This window comes from Balaenoptera musculus, chromosome 9, assembly GCF_009873245.2.
Source record: "Balaenoptera musculus isolate JJ_BM4_2016_0621 chromosome 9, mBalMus1.pri.v3, whole genome shotgun sequence".
Taxonomy (NCBI): Eukaryota; Metazoa; Chordata; class Mammalia; order Artiodactyla; family Balaenopteridae; genus Balaenoptera; species Balaenoptera musculus.
This window is the reverse complement of record NC_045793.1, coordinates 105,466,392-105,479,668: the sequence shown is the minus strand read 5'-3', so window position 1 is coordinate 105,479,668 and position 13,277 is coordinate 105,466,392. Positions and strand designations below refer to the sequence as shown.

Below are 13,277 nucleotides of genomic sequence, written 5' to 3'. Positions count from 1 at the left end.
ACCTGGTAGCTTTCCCTGGCAACCAGTGGTGGCCTGAGATTCCAGCTATAGGATTTGTCCCATACTGATAAGAGGGGCTTGGGTAGTCTGGAAGGGTGAGGAAGGGTCCCCCTCCCTTCTTCTCTGCTTTCTTTGGAAATTGCAAGCTTGGCTAGAGACCTTCTTTCCTGCAGAATAGTGGACTACACTTCAAGATATACTTTCGCTCAGTTGCTTTCATGAACTTCTTATGTTCCAGAGTTAAAATCAATCATATATTCAGACAGAAATGGGTATTCAGACACCAGGCTATATGTATGGAAATTTGCTAAAGCTGTAGCTTTTCCAGAAAAAGACATTGAGTGGGTTATCTATATGCTATTAGTTTCTAAAGGCCATACTCAATAAAACGTGCAGTTTTAGGCAACATTGTGTATGTCAATGTTGTTTCTCTGATGTTAGGGATACCACACTTTCTCCAGATAAAAAAAGATCCCTTTTTCCCTCTAGTAAATGTTCCAGAAGTCAAATTTTGGTTTTCATCTTAGTCTTCTTAAACCATAGCTTCTGTTCACCTAAGGAAGAGATTTAACCAATACAAGATTTGGTTAAGCCGTTTCAGCAAACTTTCCTATTTGGATGGCGTTGATTTTGACATAATACTCTCAAATATGTGAAATCTAACAATATGAGAAGGAACTAAAATGTTCTGGCTTTAGGATGGAAATTTGTAGTGTATAAATAATAGAAGATCCTTTATCCATTTTATCTCCTAAAATGCTATTAAAATCTTTAAACTTAGGCATGATATGAACTTGTGCTAGTCTTCTTTTCCTAAAATACCACTCAATAAAATTCAGGAAGAACTAAACTCTGTATAGAAGTGCACTGCTCAATAGAGTAGCCACGAGCCATATTTTAATTTTAATTAGTTAAACAGAATTCAAACTTCTGTTCTTAGTGGCGCGAGCCATACTTCGAATGCTCAGTAGACACGTGTGGCTGGTGGCTGCCATATTGGACAGAACAGGTGGAGAACATTTCCTTCTTCATAGTAAATTCTGTTGGACAGGGCTGATCTAGAAGCCATGCCATCCCTAAAGGTCTTTGGGGAGAAAACAGAGCTTTTCCAGGTTAGAACAAGAAAATACACTTTGGAAACAAAATGCTCATTTCATTAAAGTCTATTTATCCACTGTGGTGTCTTAGAGACCTCAAGGTATTTGTTTCACACTAGTCTAGGAGTTGAATTCACTTTCGTTGCATTAGACCTGGCGCCACTGTCTCTCCGGACCTGGCCCATGGTGTGGCCATGGAGAAGAGGCCAACTTTGGAGCTGAGTCTGTATATTATCCAGCCAGCTCGGGCCTTCCTCACATCTCTGCCCTGTTGTCAGGCATCCCTGTTATAACACTGCAGTGGCTGGTTTCCTCCAGTTAAAGTTCAGACTTTGTGATTTAAGTAGAAGAGAATTTGTTAGGCAGTGAACAAGTTAAAATGAAAAAAAGGTGATAGGAGTTCTTGATACAATCAGGAAACCCCTAGGCATTCACGTCTTTAAATTCAGTCAACTCGACGGAGCCCTTAATGCTTTTAGCCCTCAAGAGCAGAGGGTTTTTTTGCCTTTTCGGTAAAGAGTGTATTGCATGCCTTCCCATGACACGTATGGCCGCTATTTAATCGGGGTCTTGAACTCCATTGTGTCTCCTGCAGTTGGTAAACCTCACAAATGTGGATATTGTGGCCGAAGCTATAAACAGCGAAGCTCTTTAGAGGAACACAAAGAGCGCTGCCACAACTACTTGCAAAGCATGGGCCTTCCAGGCACACTGTACCCAGGTAAGCGCCGAGGGCACAGGCTGCCTGGCCTTGGCTCCCCCTCCTTCCCCAGCTGGGGGGAAGGAGGGCCCCCTGCCCGCTGGGATGCAGCTGGACCAGAGCACAGGCCCGGGAGCCACCACGGCTGGGATGGAGGGACGTTTTTGGCCGCTGAACTCTCACTAGGAGTACCCTGTGCTTCCCAGCTTTCCAAGACCTCCTCTTACCAGGGAGCACGTGACCTTGAAACCCCTTCCTCTCGAAATCTGGGGAAGCTTCTAAGATCGTAGTGACCCTTGAAAGTCTGGGGTTTTTTCTTTCTGGTTTTTGGTGTTTTGTTTTGTTTTTTTTAACCTGGAGTATCGATTGCTTCTTTGTGCTTAGTCATCAAAATAAGATGTGAAATCTGGTTTTAAAAATGATTTTTTCATGAAGTGGATCAAATAAGAGCTTTCAGGCAGTGTTTTCATTCATCAGTGTCAGCACCTGCCTGGAACGTGGGATGATTGGAAGACCCTGACTGTCTGTAGTCTTACAGCTGTCATAGGTTTCAAGGGAAGCTTGCTTTTTTTCCTCATGTGCTCTGATGCTTCGCTGTGTATGGCATCTCGAGATAACATTTGGCTCTGATCTGAGATAATGTAAAGTGAAAGATGTAAACAGAGAGAGTGTGGACCCATTTAGTCCTAAGATGCAAAGTGATTCCCTTTGGTGATCAGGTGGTTTGGGATCCTTCATGATGGCTTTCTGTCCTGTACTCAGATGAGACGGCTTCTCGTGAGGAGTTAGTGCTGGTTGAGGGTCCATAAAAGCCAGTGCAAGTCCTGCAAGGCTACACCGGGTCTCGGGCAGGCAGTGGGTGGGGGTCTCGCCGTTCTGGGCTCGTTGACCTGTACCCTCTGTGCATTTCTCATCACCCGTCCCTCCCGGGCCCCGCAGGACCAGCCCCCATGAGCACTCAGATGGACCCTTAAGCAGGCTCTCCCCTCTCCATCCCCTTAGGTTGGAGCCATTCTTTGGGCTTAGGTACAGACAAAGCCTAGCTTATGAGATGTAGCAAAGATTTAATTTTTCTGAATATGATTTTATTTAGGAAAAGGCTTTTTGGTCATCTGTCATAATTTCCTGATGTCTTTGTGGAAAACATGAGGTTCCCTTGAGCCTTAGGTGCACAGATTGTGTTACAAGCTTAGAGAGAAATGCATCAAATGGCAGAAGAGTCAGTGGTCTGGGAGCTCCGGGCTCATGGCCCCTCACTGTGCTGTCTCTGAGGGTCTCAGGAGGCCCCATGGCCTGGCAGAGAGGAAACCCAGCTTGAGGTGCTGTAGGCACCCTGGACAGGCCACGGGCCCAGCTTTACAGAGAAGGATGGACACATTGGGAAGCATATTAGCTTGATAGATCAAAAATACTACCAGTGCAATTGAATTCTACGGATTTTATGGGTACCCCTCCTATAAATCAGGGTGTGGGCTGTTACGTTTGCCCATTTAATAAGAAACCCACATTTCCAAGGCTAAAAAATTACATTTACCAGCAATAATAACCAATTTGAAATATATTTTTTCAAAGTGGCATTCATCATGAAACAATGAAGGCATAAAATGCTTAGAAATAATCTTAGTAGGTCATGTGCAGTCCGTGATGAAGAAAGCTAGCAAACAATATTGGGGCCAGAAAACATGGAGGAGTCACAGGGAGAGAGGCCTGGACACTGCACGTGTGTCCTCTGGGATCACGGCATGGTTTTAGCATGAAATTGGTGTGTCAATCTTATTGGAATGTCATAAAGTGTATCTGGAAAAGTAAATGAGGGAAACGGCATTTTTTAAAAAGAAGAGTAATGTCTAATGCTGTATTCAAATATAGCTGTCATCTGAACCTCTTTGAAGAATAGACAGACAAATCAATAGTAGAAATGGATAAACCTTCCAGAGACCCTGTGATCAATCAGCCTGTCCCATCTGAAAAAGGAAGAAGCACAGAACTGTGGGATTTCAATGGACTTTTCAGAATCGGTGTGGGAAGAATTGATGAGCCATTTGGAAGACAATCAGTTTGCATTTTTAGCTTCTTATAGCTTAGGAGAAATTGCAGGGGGATGAAAGAGCGATATTTCCAAAAATCCAACCATAAAAACTAGAACACGGATGGTTATGCAGGATACAAAGCTGTGTCTTCAATTATGGAAAGAAAGGGATGACATAGAAAAGCACAGGTTGGCTAGAAACACTTCCTAGATCGACATTCACCTCCACAATTTCTAGATTTCCTACAGTGCATGTTTTTTGATTTTCTGGTTTGCTGCGTTCAGGGTCCAGGAGCTCTGAGTTCATTCCCACGTTGCCAGGATTGGCTGCAGCATCTTTGTGGCCAGGTTTCTCCTGCACCTCTGTTCACTGTGGCAGAGTCCGACCCTTAGATCATTTCTAGCTGAGAGTTCTTTGACTCTCAGGAGGGCTGCTGTCAGGATTGAGTTAGTGGATTGGGGTGTATTTGAAAAGTTAAGAGGACTTGTCAAAGGGACACAATTACTTAATCACAGTTCAGCTTCTAGGGACAGTGGTGGCGCTTATTCCCTGGTCTTGGGGGATAAGGCAGGTGTCATTAGCAGGCGGCTCTGGTCAGCGTCCATCTGGCTGGCAGCGTTGCTAGGAAGATTAGAAATAATCTCCGTGAAGATCCTGGCTCTTGTAGGCGCTTAACACATGTCATATTTAACACTGGATGATGAGACTGAATCCTTTCACCGTAAGTATTTCTAAACTGGTCTTTCTAACTGTCTTTGACTTTAGTCATTAAAGAAGAAACTAATCACAGTGAAATGGCAGAAGACCTGTGCAAGATGGGATCGGAGCGCTCGCTCGTGCTGGACAGACTAGCAAGTAACGTCGCCAAACGTAAGAGCTCTATGCCTCAGAAATTTGTTGGTAAGAGTTAAATGTTTCCTGTCTCTTAAAAGAACAACCACGCGGGTGCTTTAGATGGTGATTAGTTGAGGGTAGAAGAAAGGAAAACATAGCTCATTTTTTAAAAAGCAAACATTGGCAAGCTTAACATTTCTCAGATATCTCAGAATGGTTTTCCAATAGGCTTCTTAAAAATAACAGATCTTCTCCCAGGAGTTGTCCTTAGAGGTGGTTCTGCAGCGTCTGGGGCGCTCGGTGAGATCTGCCTGTGGACGCTCTGTGTCCATTGGGGGTGGCCTGTCAGTGAGCACAGGGCAGGGGGCGCATGGCCCGGAGAGCAGCCTCTCTGAGCCTCAGGTGCTCATTTTTCAGAGGAAGCTCATAATACTCCCCACATGGGCTACTTTGAAGGCTAAAAGGGCAGAATTGCAGGGCAACTGGCCTGCCAGGTGCCCAGCAAGGAGATACCTTTGACTCTCTACCTGTGCCAGGTGCTTTAAGGGTGGGGCAGCCCTTTCCCTAGGAGGTTGTCGTCCAGTGTAGCCATCATCCAGCCCAGACACTGGAAGTTCAAGAAGGATGACACCTGGGCAGGCGGGAGGGAGGAAGGGCTCTGGGCTGGGGACCCAGCCTCAGGGTGTCAGTTCACAGCCACACTGTCACCTTGGCAAAATTAGTCAGACTCTCCAGCCTTGGTTCCACTCTTTGCGTATCTCACAGGGTTTTATGAACATAGATTAACACCAAGGAAGTGAGAACATTTAGAAGCCCTCAATGTGAAGATGATATCATGAACATAATGTAGAAAGAGGAACATAGAGGAGAGGGTCACGTCCAGGGAAGAGGACTGGGGGGGGAGGGTCATGTCCAGGGAAGAGGATTGGGAGGGGAGGGTCACGTCCAGGGAGGAGGATCATGGGGGGGAGGGTCATGACTAGGGAAGAGGACCAGGGAGGGAGGGTCACGTCCAGGGAAGAGGACCAGGGAGGGAGGGTCACGTCCAAGGAAGAGGACCAGGGAGGGAGGGTCACGTCCAGGGAAGAGGACCAGGGAGGGAAGGTCGTGTCCAGGGAAGAGGACCAGGGAGGGAGGGTCATGTCCAGGGAGGACTACCAGGGGGGAGGGTCACATCCAGGGAAGAGGATCAGTAAAAGCTTGTGAAGCTGACAGTGACCTGTCACTGAGAGGGAGGAAGAGGATTTCAACACATCTTTGACAGTGGAAGAATGGAGGAGGGTTCTAGGCAGATGGATACAAATACAGAGAAATGGTGATGCTGGTTGGGGGCTGGAGGGTGACGTGTGGACACGTCCGACAAGCAGGGCGCATCCCGGGTTGACTCACGGACCCTCAGGGAAGCCTTAACAGTAAAGCCTGAGTCAGCTCTGGCCACAGGTGAATGGCCTTGGAATGCCAAGGTGAGAAATGTAGCCTCAATGCAGTAGGGAGAAGAAAGCATTGGCGTGTTTTTGATTGGAACCACATCTTGGAAAATAGAGAGCTCGAGTGCCAAAGATTGACTGGAAATGCGAGGACGGTGGGGCTGTGGTGGAAGGAGGGAGGTATGGAGGCTGTGCCTGGACTGGGGGATGGAAATCATGAGTCATGGTGACACATGTGCCATTGACAGGTTCTGGGAAAAGATAGAGTCTGGGTTTGATCTGCTCGTTTTCAAGGACTTTCTGAGTGACGTCCCGTGGGAGCCTGGGAAACGTGTGTTGGGAGAGGGCGTGGGTCCAGCACGGGGTTAGTGGTCAGTGAGACCTGGGGCAGCTGCTGTCCTGCAGGAGGAGGGCAGGACCAACAGGAGGCCAAGTTCTTGGGCTCCATCCTCTCTCTGACACTTAAAACAGGCTCCATTTTGATCGGGTTTTAAGTAGAGGCTTGTCATAGGCTGGGGGTTGGGAGGGGTGGGGGGAGGAAGGATTCAGTTAAAAAACACTTTTGCAAACCACCCGCTGGAGACGCGGTCTGGGGAGTCGCCCACACAAACCTGAGCCTTTAGACTGTTGCGCGGGGGAGGCCTCATGTTTCCTGAGCAGAGGGGGGGTGACGTGACGCGGAGGACTGACTGCTGGGGGTGAGATTTCAGGTAGCACCGGGTGGAGGTGAGCCTGGGGTCCCTCGGCTCCTCCCTGGAGGCCTCATGTGGAGGGGTCTTGGGGGCGGTGACCAGGAGAGATGGAGCAGCAAGTGTGCCCGAGAACTGTTGACAGTCACGGGCCCTGGGGAGCTGGGTACCACTTCCTCCTTCAGGTGAGGAAAGTGAGGGATGCCAAGGGCTTTATAAATGGGCGTTTCAGCCCCTGCAGCTTACGGAGACTTCAAATAACTATCTGTGAAACTCCGCAGTAGCCATCGCAGGTGAGACCACAATTTAGGTGTTGTATTGAGATTTAGATGCTTTTGCATTAAAATAAATAAATAAATAAATAAACAAACAAAACCAGAACCCCTCTGTCTGATCAAGCAAAGCTAAGGTAAAAAGAAGTCCCTGGGGAGAGGTGGACAGCACAGGAGAAGTGGCAGGGTCCGGGGGGGAACGACAGTAGACAGTAGGACAAGGATGGCAGAGTGGAGATTGGAAAAAAGGGCTCAGAACTGGCTGTGTGTTCTGTCAGGTGTTTCCCCAAGAGTTTGGTGATTGGCAATTTATTTCTAAAATAATGCCTTTTCTGGCCCCCAGGTGACTACCTTACCCTCATGTCAACTTGATGGGGTTTTCATCAACCACTCCTAACTTGTGGTTTCTCCATCTCTAAAATTAAAAAGGAGATGGACCTCTAACCTCTAGAAGTGGTCTATCTTGTACATAAATTCAGAAAGAGTGTGTAGGAATGCAGCTGTTACCGTACAAGCTGGCAGGGTATTGGTGGGGTTGAAAGAGCTCCGAGTTTGCACTCAAGAGAGCCTCAGACCCAGCCCTTCTACTACTATTTCTATTTATTTAGAGTGATCTCTTAATTGATTGAACTTTACATGCCACTCTTTTCAAGAAGCTTCTGTAGGTATTCTGTTTTCATAATTGTTTTGTGTTTGAGGAGGTCTGCCTGCTGCCTTTCTACTTGAAGAGCATGCTGACGAGTATGTGATGTTGGTCGCTCATTTTTTTCCCCTGAGAACTTTTTAGATCTTGCCATCATGACTGAAGGCAAGATTTCCATTTTCTCTCTGAATGCCTGAAGTGTTTTTTCTTTAACCTAAAAGTTAAATACCCTAGCTGGGATATGTCTTGGTGTTTTTGCATTCTGAATAAAAATTTCCTGACATTTTAATCTGGGGATTCCCTTCTTTTCTCTTTTATTTCTTGGAAATACTCTTTTTTATAAATATACATTTTGTTTCATCTGCTGTGATCTCTATTCAGAGATACCAGGTGTCCTTATGTTAGAGAGTTTGTCTTCCATATCTGTTAGCATTTCTCTAAGTTTATTTTTTTGGCTTTTTCACATTTATTCACTGTTATTATCTTGTGTTTTTCCACTGTGTCAGTAATTCCATTTTTAGTGGTTTATGTTCTATTACTTGATGTTTCTAATCCATGTATTAATTCTGTAATAATACTATTTGGACCTCATTTTGTTTCCTGAGATCTAAAATCTCTGTTTTCATCTTATTCTGTTGTTTTAGCCTGCCATGTTTCAGTATCTTTTTTAATTGAATCCGTGTCACAAAGCAATTATGAGACATTACTTCTCTTCCTTGAATTAAGCTTTTCCCTAGGATGGGCTTAGTGGTCTGTGTTTTACTTCCTTTCTTCCCTTGTCTTGCTAGAAAATATCTTTACAGTAACCATGACCTTTTCTTTTCATCTTGCTTATTCAGCTTGGGCTGATAGAGTTTGATTGACATGTCTACATTCTTCCTATTGTATCTGAGATTTTTTTTTTTTTTTTCCTGTGAGAGCTATTGACTTTTCTCAATCCTGAAAGAATGCCAAGGATGGGGTTGGGGGAGTTCAGGTGAGGCAAAGTGCAGTCTTTGTTAAAAGAGCTCCTCTCTGCCCTCTCTCCCTCATTCTGAGACCTGGTTAAATGCCCTAAACCAGTTATCACTGTACTGTACCTGGTTGGGGAGTATTTCCCACAGGGGGCTGCCCTGGTCCTTTGGGTTGTTTCCTCCCAGTGTACAGCATTGAGGACTTAACTCCTGTCTCCCTTCCAGAGAACCAGCCTCACTGCTCACTTGGCCAGGGTCACCTGGTCTCATTAGCAGAGGTTTTAACTGCTTTTTGATCAGAAGTGGAAAAAGACACCTATTTGAATTGATTCTCTATGGATATGAGGATATTAGGGAAAATGCTGAAGATTTTGTTGATTCATACTTAAGGTTTTTGTAAGTGAGATCAACAGCCAAGCTTTGCCATGTATCTCATGCCAGAATTTTCTTTCCTTGGTCCTTGATTTTTTATAAACATGTATTTCATTAGACTATGTACCTTTCTTTAGCATATTGCCAAAGTGAATGTTGTGGGATTTTCTCACTTTGTGGAATATTAGGGAAGAGAAATTCTGTGGGTGGTTTCAATATGCCACGTGAGTCTGAAATATATGTTGGGGTTTTTTTTTCCTACATCCTTTTGTTGTTGATTCCCAGTTTTAAAAACAACAGATTTCAATGGTTGCTTAGGAAACCACAGAACCATGACTTTGGGAGAAACAGGATGATTAGGTGGGAAAGCACCATTTTTGGTGGAGCTGTAAGCACTTTTATATGTATCAGAATTGTCCGTGAAGTCCACTCCCCTCCCCTCCCTGCTGGGGTTTGGTGGAGGGATAGACTGAGATACCAGCCAGAAGGGACTCCTTCTCCTCTGAGGTTAATGTAACCAGACACTTGGCACCTCGACACAAAAAACAGGAAAAAAAAATCACGTAGTTTCTGTAATGCTACTCAATTACTTCTAACCTTAAATGGGGAGAAACACCACTTCTGTGATCCCTGCCACCCAACTTACGTAGAAATTCCATTCTGTTCCAGTTCTGCAGAGGGCGTGGCAGTCCACTGACAAGTTTCTTTGTGTCATCCAAGGGTCACATTGTACTGTTGTCAGGGCATGTGTCACTCCTGACCACCAGCAGATTTGAATGAATGAGAGCCAGACTGCTGTATGATACACATCCCTAACAAAGCAAGAAGTGGGACCTAATGATGTTTTCTAGTATGATGGGGCACACTCCTGGACAGTTATCGAAGGTTACAGACCTTTTTAAGGATTATTAATAAGTCTACGAACTGTGGAGCAGTTTATCCTTTCGTTGCTAAGAACTAGCTGCAGACCGTGATGTCAGGTATCCGTGTGGGAGGTGTGGGGATCCTTGCTGTCACCAGCCTCACCAGCCACCATCAGCTGTAACCTGGACCCTTGGGCAGCCGGAAGGCACTCCTCACCTTTGCCTCCTGCCAGTGACCGAGAAGGGTGCTTCCTTCCTTCAGACCTTTCTGTCTTCCTTCAGACACAGTCTCTGCGGGGTTTACCCAGCCTACTGATCCGCCCAGGGCTCCGGCCACCTTCACCCATCCCTTCAAGGCTCCAGTCTCCCTCTCCTCTCAGTATCCTCTTGCTGCTCCCCCTGTGGGACACACTTCATGGTCTGCAGCTAGCTCTTAGCAACAGAAGGATAAACTGCTCCGTACTTCCTAGACTTATTAATAATCCTTAAAAAAATCTGTGACCATTGATAACTGTCAGGAATATGCCTCATCATACTAGAAAGCGTCATGAGGTCCCCGTAGCAAGCCTTCCTTTTCTTTCATGCAACTTCTCGGACAGGGATGCACTGCATGTGATCACGTGTTAACGTCTGCCTCCCCCGTGGGCTGCTGAGGATGGGGACCACTGTTACTTGTTCGCCATTCCATCCCTCCTGTCTGCTCCAGGGTGGACGCTTGGTGGAAATGTGTTGCGAGAAGGAAGGAAACAGAGCGAGGGGCGAAACGTAAACAATTCAGACCTGCCTGTGGATGGCCTCTCGTCCTGTGACTTATTAACTAATTAACCACCGCTGAAAGTCAAGTGAATCAATAGCCCTGACAATGAGGGCAGACAGTTCATTAATGAATTTGCTAATGAAGCCATGGTTTCCTACTGAGCTTAGAACCAGTATATCGAGAAGGTGTATCTTCAAGTATATTCATTTTATTTCATTGTGAAAATTTATACTCGAAAGTTAATTACAAGAAGTCAGATCTTTTCTCAAATTTCCCCTTTCCAGGGGAAGCGAGCTCGCCGCCTTCTACAAACCGTGGTATTAGATCTTAAGTTTCTTGAGGCTAAGCTTGCTGACAAGTCCTTGACACCAATTCCTCGGGCATCGTTCATGCTCAGTAATTGTTTGAAAGGACAAGTAAATGTCACCCCTGGGGCCTCCTCGCTTTGCTCCCGGCTCTCCACCACGTGACTCTGCAGCACAGGCTCGGTGCTGTTAAGAGCTGAGAGGCGAGAGTGGAATTGGAGGCCAGGCAGGATGTGGAGGCCGGCCGTCTGATGATGCTTTTCACTCTCACGCAAGTCAGAGCCAGCTTTGTGCTACTGACAAGACTGATACCATTTCACTGTAAAGAATATACAGTTTTCGTATTTTTGATTAAGCCTTATTCTAGAGTATTAAAGATAGGAATTTAAAACATATGAGAGAATATTATTTTAAATAAGTACATTGCATATTGTTGTAATCATATAATTATGTTTTAATTAAATAAATTTGATAAATTAAGCAGCCATGGTAAATTTCTTAGAACAGTATATTGAAAATTCATCATTTAAATATTAATGTTAAATATAAAAACGTTTATAACATCCGGAGTAAAAGACACAAGTGTTGGTTTCCTCCGTTTGAATATATGCTGTTTAAATTGGCACACCATCCTTGGTTGCCCTACTCATTTACTGATCTGTCCAGACAAGTTGGTTTAAACGCCGACCCGGGGCAGAGCCCCGTGCCAGGTGCCCCGCAGGCAGAGATGTGTCAGCTCTCCCCTATGTTGGAGGTGCCCCCGCAGGTGTAGATGTCAGCTCTTGCCGCCGGGTGCGGAGGGAACCCGGGCCTCTCTGACTGTCCCCCGCTTCCCACAGGGGACAAGTGCCTGTCGGACCTGCCCTACGACGGCAGCGCCGGCTACGAGAAGGAGAACGAGATGATGCAGACGCACGTGATGGACCAGGCCATCAACAACGCCATCAGCTACCTGGGGGCCGAGTCGCTGCGCCCCCTGGTGCAGACGCCCCCGGGCAGCTCCGAGGTGGTCCCGGTGCTCAGCCCCATGTACCACCTCCACAAGCCCCACGCCGAGGGCCCCGCGCGCTCCAACCACTCGGCCCAGGACGGCGCCGTGGAGAACCTGCTGCTGCTCTCCAAGGCCAAGTCCGCGTCCTCCGAGCGCGAGGCGTCGCCGAGCAACAGCTGCCAAGACTCCACGGACACCGAAAGCAACACGGAGGAGCAGCGGGGCGGCCTCATCTACCTGACCAACCACTTCAACCCTCACGCGCGCAACGGCCTGTCCATCAAGGAGGAGCACGCGGCCTACGACGTGCTGCGCGCGGCCTCCGAGGGCCCCGCGGACGCGCTGCGCGTGATCGGCACGAGCGGGGAGCCCCTCAAGGTGTACAGGTGCGAACACTGTCGCGTGCTCTTCCTGGACCACGTCATGTACACCATCCACATGGGCTGCCACGGCTTCCGAGATCCCTTCGAGTGTAACATGTGCGGCTACCACAGCCAGGACCGCTACGAGTTCTCGTCCCACATCACACGGGGGGAGCACCGCTTCCACATGAGCTAAAGCACCCCCCGACCCCCGCCCGCGGACCGCGCCCCGCCCCCAGGAAGAGCCTCCAGGACCCGCGCCAGCCCCTGCGCGGGCAGCCGGGATGGACCGACTGCTGTGCTTTGACCTCTAGGTCGTGTTTCGTTTTGTTCTGAGTTGGTTGGCTTTTGAAAACAAGAAGTTTTTCTTGTTAGATGCTGGGTTCCATTCGGAGCCCCCGAAATGCTCCCTTACTAGACAATTCTGTAGACCGCTGGCTGAAGTCCCCTCCCCTGTTGCTTCCTAGAAATTGCTGTCCTCCAAATGATGGGTCATTTTCGGAGAGAATTTTATAAAAACAGGCAGAAGCCCCGGAAGGAATGAGCTGGTTCCGTGCTAAGCACGGGATTCATGCCCCAGATGGGGTTTCCGAGGTGCCAGGAGCCGTGGGCGCAGCCCCTGAGCTGCGGTCGTGAGCTGACCCTGGGGGTGAGGTGCCGCTACAGCAGGGCCGGAAGCTGCGTGCATCCAGGGCAGACAGGCCACAGGTTCTAAACAAAGATATGATTCTAAGTCAAGTTCTGCACGTTGTTGGGGAAAAGTGACCATTGGGCGGAGGGAGGGAGGGATGGGAGAGCCTTTGGATTCATTCTCGATTTCCAGACCGTGAGATTGCTCAGCCCACAGCTAAGCCTTCCGAGGCCTGTTGGTACATGGGATGAACTCCTATTCCCCTGGGGCACCTGGGACTACTGTCCTCCTATTCCCCTGGGGCACCTGGGACTACTGTCCTCTGCTCCCTCATACCGGTACTTTTAAGGC

The 13,277-nt window shown here is 47.5% G+C and overlaps 1 protein-coding gene across 5 annotated transcripts in view; it reads left to right on the top strand.

Annotated features, from left to right (window-relative positions):
• IKZF1 (IKAROS family zinc finger 1) overlaps positions 1-13,061 on the top strand; it is an 88,110-nt gene extending 75,049 nt beyond the window's left edge. For 3 of the 5 annotated variants that reach the window (XM_036864569.1, XM_036864566.1, XM_036864567.1), the window contains 3 exons: positions 1,693-1,818; positions 4,593-4,727; positions 11,782-13,061. In XM_036864569.1, coding sequence (XP_036720464.1) covers positions 1,693-1,818; positions 4,593-4,727; positions 11,782-12,491 — 971 coding nt within the window. In that variant the 3' untranslated portion in view covers positions 12,492-13,061. The remainder of the gene's footprint in view (positions 1-1,692; positions 1,819-4,592; positions 4,728-11,781) is intronic. The other 2 variants (XM_036864570.1, XM_036864568.1) reach the window with 1 other exon arrangement.
• The last annotated feature ends 216 nt before the right edge of the window (positions 13,062-13,277 follow it).